A 21,519-nucleotide genomic window follows, 5' to 3' on the forward strand; every position below is an offset into this window, starting at 1 on the left:
GTAAAACTTACCCCCCAAAATCATAAACCTATCCCCTTAACTTACGTAAAAGCAGTGCTTACTTCAAAATATTTGTAATTCTGGTCCTTGGTAGTTCAAATCGGAAATAAATCCGGAATGCCCGGATCATAATTAGTGGCCGTGGGATCCGTAACATGCCCCAAGGGGACATCTGATCAACTATATCAGCGATTTCAAATACCTGCAAATTCAGAGGTGAACAAACAATTCAGACTTTCGCTTAGCAATGCTTGTAGTCAGGACTATACAGACAGCATCAGAGGTTCATCCTGTGCCCTGCATTATCTTCCACCGAAATCAACTTTCTTTGGAGTACATTTTGAAGCTATAGCGTTCTTAAGAGAAACAAATACATAAACTAATGAAAGTGTCGTTAATCTTGTTCATTTCCTATATAATCCATCAAGGCACAGTTTTTATTACAAAGTGCCAACGCAGAATACAGAATAAGCATGCTAAGCCTTCCTCACTAATAATGGTCTTTGGTGGAACTTTTTGAGTATCTAGAACACAAAGTAATGGCGAAAGGGTTAAAAATACTATGAAAAAGATGAAAAAGAATTCCATTTACCAGCAGAGGCAAGATGATAATTAGGAAATGTTTGTCAATCATACAATAGTTATTAAATGGAAAAGAACACATTTAATATGCAGGATGAAATATATATATACTCTTTAATATATCTATTTAGATTTTCAATGTAAAATCATGCCCATTTTGGAAAATACCCCCTTGTAATTTAAAAGTGTTTAATTACCTGTAACACCAATGAAACCCAAAGGCAAAAGACCATAAATCCATCAAAAACACACCAGCGATCTTTCACATAGGAACTATCCCCCTAAAAATAAATTTCACATGGCGTTATCAGACAAAATGAATAATTTCAAAAAACATCTGTGGAGGGAATAATCAAGTGTTAATTCAGTATAAGCTATGTACAATTTTTGTATCATAATTGAGCAGACCTTCCAAAAGAACACTTTTAGCATTTTAAGTGGTATTATATATGAGGAAAATAATTTATAAAACACAAGTAACTGCAGAACTTTGCATGTAAAATTTTAAATTCATGCAAAGGTAAAACATCACTGTTTTTTCTCTTAGCCACACAGAGTCCACCACATAAGGAACCAGAGGCCATCATACTTAATAGGCTGCTTAGGTCCTAAAACCACCTCTTCCTATAAGAACCAAGGTTAGTCCTTCACTGGCCATTGAGCACACAGTGGTCAGTGAAGGACTTTAAATCTCTGGGAACAACCATCATTAGTGGAAAATTAGCCAGGAATTCATGTTGAACTGAATTAGAAGTGAAGATGAAGAAACTTGCTTTCATTTTCAAAATAAACATATATCGACTTAACTTTAATTGGGATTTTAAATGTAAAAGAAAGATAAGGAAGACATACTACTTTCATTTTTTACTTGTGAGTCTACTCTGACATTAGAATGCATTATTTTATAAAATGTTTTTAAATGTTAACTTTTAAAAATGTAAATATACAGTATATGATGTTGATAAGTGTTACACAGAAAAATTAAAGTATATATTTTCAAATTGACTTTTAGTAAACAAATGTGTTCTTTACTTGTTGTTGAGCAAAAAGTGAGAGAAAAATATTACTTGATCTTTATTTGAAGAACTAGGCATAATTGTGATTGCTTAAAAAATGTAAAAAATTCCAAAAATGAAAACTGAAATTTTATGGGGCTCAGCAGAGAACTATTTTAAAATAGTAACAATTAAAAGTAAATATTAGGCAAGAAAGAGAATAATTACAGATCACTGGGTACACAGGCACCCAAATAGAATGAGCTTATACAATATTTTTTCCCGAACACTATTACTATTTTATTCCTATTTTGCATTAAAAAATGTTGCATGTAGTATTACTACATTTAACCTCTATTGTTGCTCATAATTTGCTTTAGTAACAAATTATGCTCAATTAGATACAGGGTAAAAGCTTCTCATTATATTGAGGTTTATTTAAAATATAAAAAGTGAGGATAAATAGTGGTATTTCCCTGGGAGGGGAACAGAATGGCGAGAACCAAGGGCGGAAGAAAGACATAATTTTCACAGAATATCCATACATGTGTCTTTTGACTAATGGTCATGTGTTATATTTTTTTTAATAGATTTTCAATATTAAATTTTTTTAAGTTGAAAATTTTAGCTTTAACAAAAATCACTTTGTCAGTTGGCGCAAATAAAGTCAAATTTGAAAAACTTGGGCCTCACAAATTCACAACCTAAAGTTATCAGTAACAGAGTTGGCTGAATTTTTGTTTTTTATTTACTACATAAGTTTGTCTGCTAAAGAAATTGATGTTGCAAAGCTGCCCTGAAGTATAATTTGAACTACATAAAAGGATTATTTTAAATCATTTAGGGTCCCAAATAAAACAAAAGCATAAAAACACATTCGAATTTCAGATGACCTCATATTATGAAAACTGGCTTAGCAAAAACTACTACTGTATAACGTAGAAAACTATTTCTGAATTACGAAGTCATTTGAGTTGCATTATCTGGAATGTTTTCTGATTTAGACGTTCCAGAAATTCACAGTGGCATCTGGCTGTCCCCAGTAAGAACCACCACATACTAGATGGCACATAATGGTCAACTAAAACTGGCTTCTTTTTACTTGTCTGGTATAATACGTGAAATAATCCGCTGAGCAGAAGTTTTATACATTATGTTTTGGTTCCTGTTTCCAGGGGTCGTCCATTATTTATAAAAACCTTTAACAAGCTGTGTTATAGTGACCTGGGATACAAAGGCCAGTAACACCCAGATTTTTCCCATCTTTTCTTTTAACCTTTTGCCCTTTAGCATCCATTGTTCTTCATGCTGTTCCGTCTTCCTGAAAAATTCCCCACAGTCTGTGCCAACTTTTCCCTCCATACTTTGGTCTGACCGCAGCCTACTCTGATCAGCACTTTTGCTCACACATCATGCTACCACCAGCAACTCAGCTCATGTAAATAAATAAGGTTCATACTGTGTAACCTACAGAAGAGTCCTTTGTAATCCCCATCCAGTCGTTTAATGAGTTTATATTTTAGTCCCTGCAGTTTGGGCTTCCTACTTAAATCTTCTCTAAACGTATTCTCTGGTGTTGCATTTAAGAAAAGGTCTATTCCCCACTGTAAATGTTTGAGTTTGTTCTGAAGATTAGTAGCATCTTGAAACTTACTAGACTACTTCGGATGGCACTCCCACCACCTAGCACCATGTACGACATACAGCAGATATTAAATGATTGATGAGATAAGCACAGGAACCATGTCTTAGAGCCTCTGTAGATTACAATGCAGGCAGTAAGAAGTCAATGCATATGCTTCATGAATGCATCCATGCATCTATCCATTCACTGAAGCTACTAAAATTGTTCCTTTAAAGAAATGATTCTTTGCAGCAAAAAGAGAAAGATGGAGTACCTTTCAATGCACTACCTTAGAGTTAAGACTCTTTTCCTTCATAATCATGAAAGATCACAGTTGAAATGATGAGATAACGTTTGGATATTTCTTGGATTAGTGTAGTTTGAATCAGCAAAGACCATGTGCCATGCAAATAGGAACCAGGTCAGGGTTTATATAATTTTTGCATTTTAATGAAATTGTAGATACGATTGAATTGTAAATATGAATTGAAATTGATATCATATCAATCATTATTGATAATCACCAAGGCTCCATAAGTGTAAAATACCTTTTAATAAACAGAATAGGGACTTTGAAATCTGGCACTTTGAAATATAATTGAAGCCAAGTGGGACTCTGCCCTGTCCCCCACCTCTTGTTTGTAGAAAAGCTCTAGCCTCCTAGGCCTTCCCAGAGTTCCAAAGAGCAAGTTTAACCACAGAAGTGAGAAAATACAGAAACAAAGGAAAACAAGGCAAAATAATAGTTTAGCCATAAAACAAAGTCAAAGACTTTTAATTCCTCTTCAAGGCCTATAGATACTATTCTGAGCCCATATCCTTGAGGTACTAAAGGATACTAAAACCTCCATCAGGTGGAAGAAGTCAACTGCATGCTGACCACCAGCACCTAGATCCCAGACTGGTTGGAACCAGAAGGCAGTCACCTCACCACCAGCTCCATGAGCTGATCATGCACTACTTGACCCTCACCCTCACCTTGCCTTTAAAACTCCTTCCCTGAAAGCCTTCAGGGAAGTTGGGTCCTTGAGCATTAGCCACCCACTCCCCTTGCTTGGTCTTGCAATAAACACTGCACTTTCCTTCAGCACAACACAGTGTCAGTAGATTGGCTTTACTGCGGGAGGGTGAGCGGACCCAAGTTTGGTTCGGTAACATAATCTCATATTGCATTTTGTGTCTGACGTATTCATCAAGTTGCCTCTTTTTCAATTTGTATTTTCAAAGACTCTTCACCATAACTGGTTAAATGGTGCTATGATTCAATTTGTCAGTACGTCCAGATCCCTTTAAAATCCTACTGTATTAATGTTCAAGTTACAATATTTGTAAATAATAAATTGTCCCTTTCCCCTGCTTCCAAAATGTGTAACCAGAACCTAACACACACGAAGGCCCAGTGGTATCTGAGAAGTTTTAATGCCTCCAATATGAAAGAAAGGTTTTAACTTGTTTGTTGCATCAACAAGAAAGGGAGAGCAGAGAGTATTTGAGTTATGGGTGGAAATCAGCAGGCTGGTGTCTGAGGAGATGAGTTATTCAAGAGCTGTCCGTCAATTTTTATAAAGATAAACACTTGGAGGCTGCCAATCAATTATACAGTATAAGAGAGGAACTTAAATTGCCATGCAAGGACTTCACAAGCAGAGAAACCAAACACATTTACCTGAAGACAGTTATAGGGATATAGGTTGGAGTTACAAAACAATATGCATGGGTGTAGTTTCATAAGCACATGATTTATTGTTCTGAGTTCCCAGGGCCCATCTGTCACTGCGTCTTAGCATTATTTTTTATTACTTCAACAGTGCTCAGAGGATGCATGCTACTTTTAGCCAGGTCTATTGCCAGACGAAAAATAGACAACTGAGAATTGTCTGAAGAATTCAGTCTGCACTACATGGAACGCTTTGCAGCAACACAAACATGTATCACCCAAATGCTTTATTTTTGCCTGTAGGGATTTGGTGAGCTAGAATGCTTCTTGGAACAAGAGTTAGTGGGGGAGGCAATTAGAAACAAATTATTGGGCAGTAGGAATTAATTGGCAGATGTAGTCAAGTTTGGGGGATGTTATAAAAGATGTGAAATCCTTTAAACACATAAATTCCTCTAATGAAAATTTTGAAGGACATTTTCTGCTGGAAGGACTTTGTGCTCCAATTTCCCTCTCCTGTCGTGCGTGGGGCGTGTGACCTCCACAGTGAGCTTCTCAAATACAAATCAGAGGGTGTCACTCTCAGATTCGTATGCCCCACGCATCTTAACTGACCACAGAAGGAAGCCTGAGCTCCTCGCAGGGCTGCAAGGCCCTCCACGGTGCAGCAGGGCTGCCTTCACAGGGTCCCTTCCAGCTGCTCCCTGAGCATCCCATCTGCTACTTCTGACTACGCAGAGTGCCCCAAGGCTCCAGGGTGTTCCAAGCCTGTGTGTCTCAAAGCGTTGCTTTTCTCTCTCTGTGAAACCCTTGACTTCCCTCTGCAAATACCCCCACCATAGACTACACCTCCTCACTTCAAGACATCACTTCACATTGCTCTTCACTGACATCTTCAAGCAGATTTTTTTCACTATTTTTTGTGCCCCCTTCCCCTGTACCTGTTTCAGACCATTATTACAGCACTTTCACAAAATACTGAAGGTCTATCTCTCACTATCTGAATTCTCACTACACAAATCTTTGCTATTTACATTTGCTAAAATACTTGCTCCCAAATCACTATGTAACTAGAAGAACCACTATAGCGAATCTGTACAGGTGCCAGTGGAAACATTGAAGTTGTCCGTGAATCCTGCAAGGAGGTAAGATGTGCATGCATGCAGCTCTGCTGTTCTTGGGGGGTAAATCTTGTGCTGGCAATGTTTATCTAAATACTTAACAATTGATAAGCGTTAAGTGTATCACTACCTCCTCTTCCCTCTCTTCCCATTAGCCTTTCCAGGGACGTGGACTTGAGTCTACCAACCCAAATAAAGTATATGTGTGCATCGTGTTCTATTTTAAGCATCAGGTTACACTTTTCTTAGTAAGTTTTCACATTGTTTGGCAAAGAGTTGTACAGATATTTTAGCTGGAAATCAGTGCATAATAAACATACACTGTTAGTAAATTAAACAAATTAAATAGTGAATAATTTCATAAGAAAATTTACTTCATCAAACAGACCCCCAACAGACCAAGCAAGTCTAAACAGACCAATTTCCCTAGGAGAAACAGAAAGAAGAGGGAGTCCTACCAAAAAGGCACTAGAATCAGATGGTTTCACAGGGGATTTCGAACAAACTTTCCAAGTTAAAATAATTTCAAGATTACTCAGATTATTTTAGAGCATATAAGTGCGCACACACACACACACACACACAGAGAAAATCTAACATCAAAACCTGACAAAGATTAGACAAAATTTACACAAGGAAAATAATAACAAATATAATGAAATAACCGATTAAAACAGAACAAAACTGTGTCATGACCCAGCTGAGTTTTTTCTGGGAATGTAAGGATAGTTCAATTATTAGGAAATCCACGCTATTACAAGAGCTAAGGAGAAAAATCATCATTCAACAAAATTTAAAAGCTATTCAAGATGCAACTCTTGAAAGTTGGAATTAATGTTTATTCCCTTAACTTGATAAAATATGCATACTTAAAACGCAAATCCTTCAGATTACTTAATTAGGAAACATTAGAGGTGTTCTAAATAAAGCCGGGAGCTAAGCAGAGATGCGCCCTGTCTCTAAAACTATTTAAAATTTTGTAGGTATTATTAGCTGGCCCAATTAAATTAGTGGCAGCAATTAGAGGCATAAGAACTGGAAAGAAAAAGGCAAACCTGTCTTTATTTGTATACGATATGATGATATGGAAATAACAAAAGAATGAATGGAAAAACTACTATAAACAATACACAAATTTAGTAAATTTAGTAAAGTGGCAGGATATAATATTAACAAACAGAAATCAACAGCCTTCATTTAGAAGAACAACAGTAAGTAAGAATACATTATAAAAGACAAGACCCCACACCAAGAGCAAAAAAATATATATATATCAGAGCATAAATATAGCAAAAAACGTGCAAAATCTACATGAGGAAAACTATAAAACAGTCCTTTAAGGTGCGGGAGCAGACTTGATAGAATGGAAAGATTGCCCATGATCTGGGACAGGAAGAAGTGTGTGTGGTACCAATAACCACAGGCAGAGCCAAAGACAATGACAAATGGGGAAAAATAACTGCAATTTACATCATAAAGGGCTAATATTCCTAACACACAAAAAGTGCCCAAAATTTGAGTGAAAAATAATGACAACTTGAAAAGGGCCTTTATATACATAGAATCAGGTTCAACCTCACTCGTCAAATGGAAATGCAAATTAAAACCACACTGAGTTACCATTTGCCACCCAACAGATTGGCAAATATCCAAAAGTTTGACAACCTGTTTTGTGGTGACCACGTGGTGAAAGAGACACCTGTGTACATCACTGGTCAACAGTCAAAAAGGTTCAGGGAATACGGGGTAAACAGAAACTATTAAATAGAGCCACCAGGAAGCAATTATCCAAACCTAGACTGTAGAACATTCTGCAAGACAAAAGACTCACTTTCCCAATGGATCAATGACATGGAAAATTTTTGTGCAGGGCATGTGGGGCTGAGACCTAAAGGATTTAAAGAGACTTAAATGAGATTTTAAAATATAACAAATACACTTTGTACAGCTTCTTTGAGTCCTGATTCAAAGAAGCTAACTGTAAAAGAAAATATTTTAGACACCTGGGGAATTATGAATACGGATGGGGTATTAGCCTACATTAAAGAATTATTGTTAATTGTGCTAGATGCAATATGTAAGAAAAAAGATTTTGTCAGTCAGCGATGCATAAGAAGTTGTTTCTGAAATAATCTGATTTCTCAGATTTGCTTTAAAATGAAATAGAACTGGGAAAATACTGATAACTGTTGATGCTGAGTTACAGGATTCATTACAACTATAATCTCTACTTTCCTGTAAATTTTTAAAGTTCCATAATAAAAAGTTTTTAAAAAGTTAAAAGTGAAAAAAGTAGTGCATTGACTGTGAACTCCCTTTTTAAAGATAGCACACAATGAATTATTGTAAAGAGAAGCAAAAAAATTGACCCAGTAACTATATCTTAGGCATCATCTTGTTAAAGTCTTGAAACGCTTATACAAAATAAGGCCCTTCTTCATCAAAATTACCGCACTTGAGATGCTGATACAGCCAGTAAAAGAAAAGGCTAGGGTTTGAGTCAAATCTGTCATTTGTCAGACCCTAACACCCAATCTGCTGTTTCATTATACCATTGTCTCTCTAAATAGTACAATTTGAAATACTTTAGAGACAGCATCATCTACATATTTTTAATGAAGGTTAAAATATAAATAAATAAAAACCCTCTGCGAAGGTTAGGGTTACAGAAGAAAGAGATATCCCGGGACAGAAATTTTCTTCCTTTTCTTTTTCTTTCTTTTCCTTTTTCTTTTATTTATTTATTTATTGTCTCCCAATGGTGCCAATTTCATGTTACACATTCCTTGTGTTACAGTCCTGGAATTCCTTTCCATTTCAAGTCCTTTCTTTTTCCCTCTTAATATGTTCAGAATGCCTCAGGTGAATGACATCCTGCTGATTACCATCGCACTGCAAATTTATCACATGACGTTTATTCTGCGTTCCATGAACCAACAGGTGCCTCCTTGGCCTAGGTGGCATGCTCACCCCATAGGTGGCATGAAAGACCCTCCTCCGGCCTTCACGAAGTCAGCAGTGGGGCCATCTAGCTCCTTCTCAGATATTCCAAGACTTTGTGCCTTACACAATTGACTTCACTTTTTAATTATTCTTAATGTATTATATTTTCACCAACATCTGGAGTTATACCCTTTTTAAAAAGACTTCAATATCGATAAAATAAAGAGACGTTTTGTTTGACCGAAATTAATGTGAAAGCATTAAACTGATTTAGATTCTCAATGCATTTTGGTTTTCAGCTTAAATAACACGGAAGCACTCACCTTGACAATCCCCCGGATGTGCATTTTTGCTATCATCTCTGCCGTGTAGAGAAACATCAACAGAGTGTCCAGGGTGAACGTCACGTACTGCAGAGGAGGGTAGTGTTCGAAGGTCATGGGCGTGTTCATGCAGACAGAAATGACGCTGATGATGGCACAGATGCGCAGCAGAGAATGAACCCACTGCAGAGATGGTCCGGAGTTACTATCTTGATGCCACGAAATATCCTAAACTTGTGTTATGAACCATGCTATTTGGAAAACGTAATAACGAGATGGAAATATTTCACCAGTAGGGAGAAAAGGAAGAAGGAAACTAACACGTTAAATACGTGTAACGTGCTAAATATTTTCACGTATTTTACATCGTTTAATTCTCAAAGCAGCCTAATTTTCACATGAAAACACTAAGACTCAGGAAGGTTAAGGGGCTTGTCTGTGGTCCTGCATTAATAAAAGCCAAAGCTTCGATGTTAACCAGGTCAGGCTACCCCAATGGCTCTGATACTTACCAGGGCATAAGGCCATAATATAGGGAGATTCTGATTCAATCAATATATGTATTGATAGAAAAGTGATATGCTATTACTTTCATAGTTTTTTTTTTTTTTTTTTTTTTTTTTTGCGGTACGTGGGCCCCTCACTGTTGTGGCCTCTCCCGTTGTGGAGCACAGGCTCTGGATGCACAGGCTCAGCGGCCATGGCTCACGGGCCCAGCCGCTCCGCGGCATGTGGGATCCTCCCGGACCGGGGCACGAACCCGTGTCCCCTGCATCGGCAGGCGGACTCTCAACCACTGCGCCACCCGAGAAGCCCCTACTTTCATAGTTTTTTATGCACTATGAGCACCTAGAAACGGGGACCATATTTATTGTAACTTCCCTGGAATCTAGCACAGTGGCCTAGCCTAGTAGACCTCAAATGCTTCTTAAAATAAATTGATACATATTCCATAAGAATGGTTCTCTTTCTATTTTATCTTATATGCAACACCCTTGTATAAAAATATATTTTAAAATCTGCTCTCATCCTATATTTTCAAAGCTTAATAATAAATGGACTTTCCTCTTTACTTTGGAGAACATGTTTTATAAAAATTTAGCCCAGATACCTCTCCTAAAATGCCAAAAAATAAGTTTGTGTGCAATTCTGGCAGTGCACGTGCTGTTTGAAGACTTTCCTTAACCCCAACCTAAAGAAGTAGGAATTAAAAAGATAAATGTGTGTGTATACATCTGTATATGTGTAAGACATAAAATTACTCATGTATAACATCTTATTATGAAAACTAATACCTAGGATAAAAAATATTAACGCATCTGCATGCTAAACCTACACAATTTATATTACTAGCTAATCAGTTACTACACAATTCCTAAACGTAATCTCAATGTGTTATTTATTGACTGTCCTGTATATATATGCAGTCACATTAATTCTTTAATATACTCCCACTGAAAGAAGATGTTTTAGTTTCATAGTAGATGGTTCTGCAGCTACACAAGCTAGCAAGCACCCACAATGAGAAACAGAAAACCTGTCAGAACTTTGAGGAGACTCAGACACTTGTAGGCTGGTGAGTGGGTTATAATATTAATGACAGTTGTAATATTTTCATGAAGACATAATGCTGCTAATTCCATACCATATAAGTCACTGATGATTAACTTTAAAAGTTGATGTACTTTTCATGGCAATTAGGAAGCGCTTCAATAAACATCAGTGTGTAAATTTAGCCCCATCTGGGCCTCCAACACAAAGGATCTAATTACCCAAGAGTTTCAAAAGATGGGTTCTCCCACAACAAAACTGTAGTGAATTTAAAGAATGAATTCTCATTAAGCATTAATCATTCTAGTGTTTACACGCCTACATCTATAAAACTACCTTCTTCAGAAGTTCTCAGAAAGCTCTGTATGTGGTGGATACTAAGAAAAAGTTAGCGACTGCTTTATTGTCTATTCTGTTCAAAGTCTCTAAACGTGAATGGAAGACCTACTATGTGTCAGAAATTATGCTGGGCTCTGAGGACACACAAATGGAAACAACACAGTTTTGACTCAACACTACTTTCAGTCTGATGTGCGTAACATAGATATTTATATACAATATCATTTCTATTTACATATAAAGTAGGATAAGTGGAAAGAGAAGAGGTTCATTCCATCTATGGTGGGGAAGGGTCAAAGGAGGAAACTCAGAGTGGATGGGGGCAGGGGTCACATCTGAGCCTTCATGGGTGAGGGTGATGTGACTCATCTGAGCTGCTGGGAAAGGGTCTCGGGGCAAAGGAAACAATGTGAACTGGCCGAACATCTCGGAAGAGCAGGAAGCCACCGACAAGTGAACAGAGTGTATGTAGATGCAGGAAAGGGCAGTTGCTGAACAAGTTAGAACCACAATATAAAGGGCTTTGCATGTGATACTAACGCATTTTGATTTGCACTGTAGGTAAAAGGGATGTTTCAATGATCCTAAAGCAGAAGGGTGACGGAAACAGACACGGAAATGTGGAAAGAAATGTGAGCGGGCGAGAAGCAGTCTTGAGGACAGATTAGACGGGAAAGGACAGGGGGACCAAGGCCGATCATCTTTATCATGGTCAAGGTCAAGGGAAAGGCAAGCACTGCGAGAGTAGCGGTTCATTTCCTGAATTCAGCCCCTGTTGCTGGTTTGACAAAGGAGTTTATACCACTCAGGATCCTAGAGCTGAACTTTCCAGCCCTGTGGCTATGCCTTGCGCCCCAGCTCTGGCTGCTAGACTGTCTCGTGTACAATGACACTTGGTGTAGCCAGGCTTCCCCTCAAGTTCCCATCAGCTTAATTAGGCAGAGAAGGTGACAAAATTCTTCAGAGACACTATCCACTATCTCATTAACCTTTCCGTGCAACTCAGAAGGAGACCTTTAATTCCAAACATCTGATTGTCTCCTCAGGTCCCTGCATCATGAGACGGTAAGTAAAGGAAGTCTGGTCGAACAGATTCCTCATCTCGGTCTCCAGCTTTGGGTCAATCTGAGAAGTGGTATTAACTCTACATTTCGTGGCTCTGAAGGGAGAAGGGGGAGCCAGACCACCTCTCATGCCTTCCTCTGCGAATAACTCACAGCGGCACCTCATTATTTCATCGGGATTGTTCTCAACCTCCAGACTCTGAGACTCATCCACGTTCTACTGCAGTTCAGACATTTCAAAGCCAAACCTACATGAGTTTTGAATTAAATGATTCAAATTTCCTTTATATCAGCGTGGGCCTCTCCACACTTCCAAAAAGCAACTTACTGGCTTGTTAATCCAGAGTATGTCTGCATTGTCCGACAGAGATTCATCAGGACCAAAGTCAGTGACCGGCTGGGCCTCCACCCTGGAGCTCTGCTTCCTTTTGAGCATGCTGAAGTTAGCTCTGGGGAGCAAGTTCAAAACCACAATCTGGAAGAGGAAATGGAGAGTGTGTTAGTGCCCTAACCCATCCTTATGCTAATCGCAAAAACAGAGTCCCCCATGCGTGCCTAGGCATTTGTTAATTACACCCCTGTTCTATTGTACTGTATATAATCCATACATGCAGCTAGGAATTTTTAAAGGATGAGATAAAAGTTAATAAAAAAACTTGAATTTTTTTCTCTCAACCCAACAGATCGTCTTGTGCATGTCATACAACATTCTGTGTGCTACTTTAGAGACCACTGGGGTCTAGATTAACTGGGGTAAAATAGCTTTGCCTCTTAGGGTTCACATATTAATAGGGAATTTTTGGAGGTCTATGTTCATATACCTAGAGCTGTCTCCACTTAAAGGTGGTCTGTGCCAGAGCACAGCTGACCAATCCAGATAAACTACTCAGATCATTCTCAGAATTTTCCCCCGGGGTTAATTTAATGTGACACTCACAGACATTTATTGCCAACAATAGGATAGACCCAGGTTGACCTCCCAATTTTGTCCTTGCCATGGTGGATGGGAGCCAGAGAGAATGGGGCAGAATCTACTCTAAATAAAGCGTTTTTTTCTTTTATGAATTTTGTAACTATATCAATTCTTCTACCAACCCTGAAGTAAACCCAAAGCATACCGAAGAGGGGTATGATGAAATGCCTGCTTTCCACTTAGATTTTCACAATTCTGAGTCATCCCCATCTTGCTATACATGTCACCTCCCTTTAGCCATCACTACCACCAGCCACAATCCAGCAGCTACACGTTGGGCCCTCAGGACACAAGTAGCAAATATAAGTGCAAAAATGTGGGAGGAGATACTGTAAAGGCAGGCAGTGCCTGATCACCCCTGCACCCACAGAGACTTCTCCTTTGATTAACACCTGCATTGAATCTTTTTGTTCTTTTAAATATTTATTTATTTATTTGGTTGTGCCAGATCTTAGTTGCGGCTCACAGGCTCCTTAGTTGCAGCATGCATGTGGGATCTAGTTACCTGACCAGGGGTCAAACCCAGGCCCCCTGCATTGGGAGCTCGGGGTCTTAATCACTGCGCCACCAGGGAAGTCCCTGGCTTGAGTCTTAAAGGAAGGAGAGGAGCTAACATTTTCTGGATATGAACTATGTTTTGGGCACTTAGCAATGATATTTAATTTTTACAACTGGTGGAAGAAAGGAAACATCTTGTCTTTTTATGCAAGCATGAGGAAGTCCAGTCTCGAGGCAGCAACCAAGGTCACCAAAGCAAACTTGAGGTTTTAAAAGAAGCTCTGACTACAAAGTCTAAGGTGTTCGTCGTAGACCAAACTGGTGCTGAGGAATGATTAGGAGAATTTCTAAAGGCAGGTGAGGGAGGGTAAAGGTCCTCCAGGCAGCACACAGCCATGGCGACGCCGAGTCAGGAAAATGCAGTAGTTCTATCACCAGGAAGGTGCGCTGGCTCTGCTCTCTGCTACTCCTTGGGGCTGGGGAAAGAAACCTAACCAAGGTCAGCGAGTGCCACTCAATCCTCGTGGGAACAGGAGAAGAATAAGAATGTGTTTGCAGATTGTGTACGTGTGTGCAACGTTCCCTGGGAAAGAGAACACAGAAGCTCAGGACCAATCGCCTTTGATCCGATTCCCTGTGTTCGAGCGCCTACCTCTGTGTCTGTTCTCCTTGATGCACCAAGGTAGGTGCATCTGCCTGGCCCTTTTATTCCCAGAAGAAATCAAGCTAATTGCCTTTAAGATGTGCTAGGTATTTCCAGGCTGCCTTGCCCTGAATATTGGATTTGAATATGGGTTTTGCAGCAGGCTGCACTAATTAATTTTATTTTACATAATTGGAGTTAGGGACTCTTGACATTGATATGTAAATATATGCAGAATATTCAAATTATGCTTGTTCTCGGATTTACTGTGGAGCGGGGGAACATCTGGTGGCCTCAATTTGGGATGCTTCTTGAATGACAGTCTCCTATGTACCCCAAAACTGGATACAGAATCTTTTAGAAATCCTTCAAGATTACACAAGGCAAAGGAGGAAATGAAGAGAGGTTTTACAATGTAGCTCAAAGATGATACAAGAAAAATGTATAGGCCTAGCTACTAGCCATAATACCTTTCCACTGAGCCAGTGGAAGCTTATGAATGGCCATTTAACTGCTCTGTGATCTGGCCGTAAGTTAAGGTCTCAAAAAATTTTGATGTATAAATGTGAAATCTTCACATATGAATTCCATGCACCTTGTATTACTAATATTCCATCTGGAGCAAAGCCGATTTTTGATTATGGATTTGTTATCTTAGAGAAGTAGACACCCAGAATTTATTTTTTTAAAAAATCTCCACGATGGCTATATTTGAGCCACCAAAACAGTGCAACTACAATGAATGACATTAGTTATCATCCACTTTCAAAATTTACCTAATACAAAAGTGTCACCAAATCAAACAGTGCCCAGGAAAACCTGGTTAATCCACATATATATTAAAACTCAACAAATATGTATTTATCAACAACTGGCTCCTGAATCACTGAACCTATAACTGATTTAATAATATTAAATAAGTTCAAGTTACAAATATATGAAGAATCCAAAATTAATTTGAGGCAATTAATTGTAATAATTTTCCTTTATATACAGAAATATTGTCATACACATTCATTCAGGTTGAATCAATATAACTGAGTACAGCAAACCTATTATTCCCCTGATAAAGACCAGGAGGAATATTTAAGTATCCTGGGTACGCTTATTATTTTGATGGGAAATTGCTCCTGTGTATCTTAGCCTTATCATTATCATGTACTTATAACACGATTTTTTTTTCTCTGTTTACAGAAGTGTCCTTCATAAGGCAGTGCGCTAAGTTTGACAAGCGGGGTCTCCAGTTGCTTTTTCATACTTATTAAAAGCAGCTGGTATTTAAATAGTTCAACAGTGGGTGGAGGCTGCACAGTTATAATATGTTCATTGGTGAATCTTTTACTTGGAAACAGCTAGTGGCAACTCAGGGAGAAAAGACACTTTGATTCATGGCTCTCTTTTAAATGGTTAAAATCCAGTTTTGTAGTCACCCCAGCTCTCTCTGGACCAAAAGAAAATATATTCATTTTTCTTTAGCTGTGAGGTACTTGCAACCCTGTTGGTCTTTTCTTCTCCTTGGAACTCTCTTGGGTTTGCATTCGTCTTTTGAATCTTCCATCTTCTACATTATGGTTTCTAGCATGTCCTTTACCTGCTGTCCTGTGTGCCTGTCCTCTGTACTTAACCCCTCAAATGAGCATCTGTTCCCACAGTTTCCATCACTGTCTGTCGATGGCCAGCAGCTTCTATTACTGAGTCATGTACCTACGTGGCTTCTCCCTCAACTGTAGCCATGCCAACACCATCATCACTTGAAAATCAACAGGACAGGTGCTACCGGTCTGACATACTTCTACTTCACCCCTTCCTCTCAGATCCTACTGCCCTGAACTTTCCTAGTCCCCGCAGGCAGGTCTCCACACGTGCACGGATTCCCTCGTCACAGATCCTCACTGGTGACTTCTTTCCTCCCTCCTCACTCCACGTATGTCCAAGGCCCCTTTCCCTTTACCCCGTTACTAGAGCCCTTTCCAGGCCATGGGACCTCAGGTCTGGATGGTCACAAACATCACCCCTTTTTTTTTTCCGGCCACGCTGTGCAGCTTGCAATATCTTAGTCCCCCAACCAGGGATCGAACCTGGTCCTGGCAGTGAAAGCACAGATTGTAACCACTGAACCACCAGGGAATTGCTGACATCACCCTTTCTAATATGTCCTGTCTTTTATATTAGAATCAGCTTCCCAACACACTGAGATGGTCTTTCCTGTAACCCAGGCAACCTCCCCTTATCCTGTTTCCCATTCATTCATTCACACAGAAAATACTACGAATCCACTGTGACTTCCATCAGTTGATTTCCTCCCAAATTAAGCTGACCACCATGTAAAAGACTCCTTCCCACACGGATGTTTACTGAGGGCTTATCCCGTGCCAGGCCTGATTCTAAGCATGTCATACATCATGTCATTCGATTCTTACAAGAACCACTTCACAGATCAAGAAATTTAGGTACAGAGATGAGCCAGGATATAAACCAAGACAAAGTGATTCACGGAACTATTAAATTAAAAATTAAGTACAGTATAAAATAGATAATAAAAAGAAAACTACTTTTCAACATTTTTTCTTTTTTCTTCTTTTAAAGCATGAATCTTTTAAAAAATATTTATTTGGTTGCGCTGGGTCTTAGTTGTGGCTCGCAAACTCTGAGTTGCGAGATCTAGTTCCCTGACCAGGGATCGAACCCAGGCCCCCTGCATTGGGAGCGCGGAGGCTTAACCACTGCACCACTAGGGAAGTCCCTCAACACTTTCTCATCATACAACCTTGTAATTCTAAACCCTCTTAGCATTGATTATTGTTTGCGAAAACACTACAGACATTCTCCTTTCTTAAAACTGAATCCGTTTGTATTATATGAGTCATATTATAGTTATTCCAGCCACACATTGATAAAAATGTGTCGATTTTTTTTTTCTGGTAAGAAATCATCAAACGCCTTATCAAATCTATCTAAATGTCACTTTCAGATAGCGGAAGTTAGTATGCATATATCCAGCCTTTTTCCTTGAGGATGAATCCTAGAAATAGTCTATTATGCTTTTATCATCTTTTGTCTAAATTGTGGGGAAAAAAAACACATAAAGAAGCATTTACTAACTCCCATCTGATAATCTTACATCATGTAGTAAAGAGACAGCTGTAGTAAAGAGACAGTAAAAGAGACAGCTTCCTAAGGATGACAGATTTCTTCATTTCTTAGAATTAGTTTTAGTCTCATAAATTCTTGACCAAATGTGCTGAGAATATGAAAAATAGAAAACAGATCTGACTTATGATACATGGGTAAAAGAGTATATGTTTTTCTGCAGAGATTATATTAGGGCAGAAAGAAGAGCTTTATTGAGAGAAGTCCTTCTGTCATAGTCAAAATGCAAAGCTCAGGGCACTCTCAGGGTTGTGATTCTATTTTGTAGTGTTCTTTGTTCTTCTAGCAAAGAAAATCCAGACTAAATAGAAGCTACCAATCAGAAGTTAGCAAGTGGCAGCTGTTTATTCAACAAAAGAACCGTTTAATCTAAAAGTTTCTAATAATAATGTGTTTGGCCATCCCAAGAAATGGTACACTTCTTTCCAGATATTCTCAGAGAGAATGACTACACACACATCGTGCAGTTTGCAGAAAGGACTTCTATTCCACCTGGGAGTTTGCAAAAGATCACCTCCCAAGAGACTTCCAATGACAAAATTTCTTAACACACTCTTGAAGCTGCTCATAATTTTATGCATTTTATCAACTCAGGGTAGCATGGTGGTCTGTAAATTACTGTACCTAATTTTAGAAGAGAATCAAGCTTAAGCATTATGCATTCTTTTTTTTTTCCACTTGAAAGATGAGAGCAAACATTTATCAAAAGCTGGCTCTGTGCCAGGCACTATTCCAAGGTTGTAATACCTCTTTGATGTAGTTTTTAGTATTATCCCCATTGTACAGATTAAAAGTCTGAGGCAAGCTTGCCCAGATCCACATGAACTGGAAGCAAGTTTAGAACCCAGGGAGTCCATTTTGTTGGGAGAACAGAGGTAGGGGAGGGAGGGAGAGAATGGGCAGAGAATTTGACTTACTTTTTAACTTCAAGACCTTTTGTACAATTCAAATGTTTTGCAACAGTGATGAATTTCATTGTAATTTCTTTAAGACAAGTAAAATATGAAAATCATCCGTTTTTAAGCATAAACAAATGACACCTGACATTTGCTGAGGATTTATCATGTGTGAGGCTAAGAGCTTTGAGTGGATTATCTCATCAACTGCTCGCCACGCCCCAATAAAGCAGGTGTCTCTGCTATTCCTCTTTCACAGATGACAATGAAGTTTAGAGAAGGTGAGTGCCTTACCCAAGGTCACTTTCTGACCTTTACCCCCATGATATTCAGTTGTCCTTGTCTTTCAACCTGACCTTTCCAGGGCTTTGTGAATAGAACTTTCTCTTTCCCCAGCGAACAGAGATGGGGAGTCTCCAAGTTCTGGCCTCTCCCAAGTCTGAGTAGTGAAACTAAATTAGAGCAAGGCAGCACCTAGACTGCAATGCCCCGGGGCAAGTGCATCCTGTTCCCAAAGTACCCTTTGCTCTTGAAACTTAATTGGTCCAATGCGATGCATCTTTTCTTCTAATTGGTTCCTAGTGGTTGGAGGAAAGGCAGGCAGCTGCCTGAGTCCTAGGTCTGCCTTAGCAACAGCAGAGCACATCACTTAGCAGGCAAACTAAAACATCGTTAAAACTGGACCCCAGATCACAGCAGCAATCTCTCTTTCTGTATCTCTCTGCCTCTCTCTCTCCAAATGCACTTTCCGTTTGGGTGCTTTCTCATCTACGTCTTGGCCCTAGCTAAATCGGGATGCAGCCCTGCAAAAACAGTGTTACATGCGTGGTCCAGTCTCAGCAGGATAGCAAGAGCCACCCAAGATGGGCCACCAAACAGAGGAAGCTAAACATTTCAAAGGGCCATCTCCAACCGCCGGCTCTTCTTTTCTCGTTTCCTTTTGTCAACACACTGATTAAAAACAGAAAATGGTTCCCCACTTTTTATACTGACTCTACTTCCTACATCCCAAAGAAAAGCAGCATATTTTTTTGTAGTTCTTTCTACAAATACTTCAAAACAGTCTCATTACTTCCTCAAAGATTCAGTTCTGTTTCATTTTTAATTGTGAAAATTGAATTTTCTTTGACCTTTAAAAATCACTAGATTTGGTAAAGGAATTCAGGATAGACTATGATGTCCCAACACCACTGCACCCTGCAGGCCAAACTAAAACAGCCCATCAGTAGGAGAGGGTTAGAAGTTGTATTTGTCTCCTAAACCACTGTATTGGTTACAAAATGAGGCAATCAGCTCACACATGTAGGCTGACCATCCTCTTTCCAACCTCTCTACTCAGAAAATTCAGTCAATCCTTTTAACAAGCCCTAGCCTTTCACTCCAAGTTTAGAAAGGATATGTATTTTTAATTTTGTGAGTTATTTTGGGTACAAGGTAGGTGTAAGAAATTTTTAAGAAAAGAGTATCAGAGTTAAAAATCACCACAGGCTGATGGTATAATTTTTTTAGAAAGGTCCAGTTTCCTCCAGGTCGTGGCAGAAGTTTCATGGGTTTTCATCATCCAATAGTCCAATGACGGGCATATTATTTTAAGAAACTGCTACTATCATTAAATATTATGAAAGATCAGAAAAGGAGATTACCTCTTTTTATTGTAGTCAATTAACCTCATCATGAATTTGCAATGGTTGGACAAAGAAGATGGATGCTTAAAACAGTGGTTTTCAAAACTTTTCCATACAGTAGTTAAATAGTATGGAAAATGAAAATGAGCTATCTATTTATGTATGTGTGTGGTTGTTTAATTTTGTAACATGAATTCACAAAATTTGGACAATGGTGAATGTTTTAAAATAGTAGTTTCCAAAGATGATTAACATCTGAATCATTAGGGAGGTTTGTAAACACCCTCAACCATGGGCATCTTTCACCTCAGACATACTAAAACAGAACCTTGCAGGGTAAAGTATGGGAAATGGTGTTTTTAAAAAACACTCCCCAGGTGATTCTTAACACACTCTCCCAGTGCTGGTCCCAATAGTGATGGAACCACTGGTCTAGATGCTCAGAAGAGCATTTTGACACTACAGAAATTATAGGTGAGAGTCAAGACTGGTTATTGGGGAAAAAAATAAGAGAGATTGGTATAAACAATAAAGGTAAAATAGAAATCTGAGACAAAAATTTTGATCTATAACTGAATGTATATAAAGTATATTCTAAGTTTTCCTCAGAGAACTTCAGAATTTTCCACAAAAATATATTTGATATATTTAAATATATTTGAAATATATTTGAATATATTTGATATACAAGAATACATTTTTGTCTTATGAGAAGACAACTAAGAAATTTGGTTTTTCCTTGACTTTTCTACTATAATTTTCTAGTCTAGAATATGGCTATTCATTTCTTGAAAGGAACAAAGCAAAAACAATTTGTCTAGTTGAACTAACTAGCTTTTAACATTGCTTTCAATTTTTACTTAACAAAAAGTAGAAAATTGTTTTGAGGCTCCCCAGAGTTTAAAATTTCTTTTCTCCACAAAGTATTGACATATGGAATTGAGAGAAATAGAAAGACTAATCCAACAAGCTCTAGTTCTGAAAATTTAAATTCCTTATTTACAATATTTATCTTATTCTCTGAGCTTCAGCTCCTGGGAGGAATAGCCAAGGAAGTTTCCATACTTGAATTAGCTTTTTTTTTACCCCAGGCAAATTTTATAACATATACTCAATAGTATTTTAAGCCATCACTGACATATCTTGTCTGATACAAATTTGTATCTTGTCTGACACAGGCCTCCATAATTTGTACTTTTCAGAAATAATAAGTAATTTAAAAAAGTCCTTCCTCTACTCCAAACATGATACGTGAAGCTGATCTCCTGTGGATTTCATAATAACAATAAAGAACTAATAAAGAAATAAAGAAGCAAAGGATTTAACCTGCAGATACAGTTAACTGAAAGATAAAGAAGTGATTAGCTGTTCTACCTAGGCGTTACAAATAGGTGCAAAAATGCCCACGATCACCCAAGCTTGAGGTCCTGGATTCATTCCTCACCCACCCCTCCCTTTCATTCTGTTGGTTCAGCCACCAAGTTCTGTTAGCATTTGTTCTATTGATAAATCACCATCCACCTATCCTTTTCCAT

At 38.4% G+C, this 21,519-nt stretch overlaps 1 protein-coding gene across 3 annotated transcripts in view; it reads right to left on the bottom strand.

The window, feature by feature from the left end:
• NALCN (sodium leak channel, non-selective) overlaps positions 1-21,519 on the bottom strand; it is a 292,588-nt gene that overhangs the window by 266,328 nt on the left and 4,741 nt on the right. For 2 of the 3 annotated variants that reach the window (XM_060287757.1, XM_060287756.1), the window contains exons 2-5: positions 12,528-12,674; positions 9,246-9,428; positions 780-863; positions 63-202 (exon numbers count right to left, since the gene is read on the bottom strand). In XM_060287757.1, the coding sequence (XP_060143740.1) occupies positions 63-202; positions 780-863; positions 9,246-9,428; positions 12,528-12,635 (515 nt within the window). In that variant the 5' untranslated portion in view covers positions 12,636-12,674. Of the gene's footprint in view, positions 1-62; positions 203-779; positions 864-9,245; positions 9,497-12,527; positions 12,675-21,519 lie in introns of those variants that run through there. The other variant, XM_060287759.2, reaches the window with a different exon arrangement.

The sequence above is a fragment of the Globicephala melas genome, chromosome 18 (genome assembly GCF_963455315.2).
Source record: "Globicephala melas chromosome 18, mGloMel1.2, whole genome shotgun sequence".
NCBI lineage: Eukaryota > Metazoa > Chordata > Mammalia > Artiodactyla > Delphinidae > Globicephala > Globicephala melas.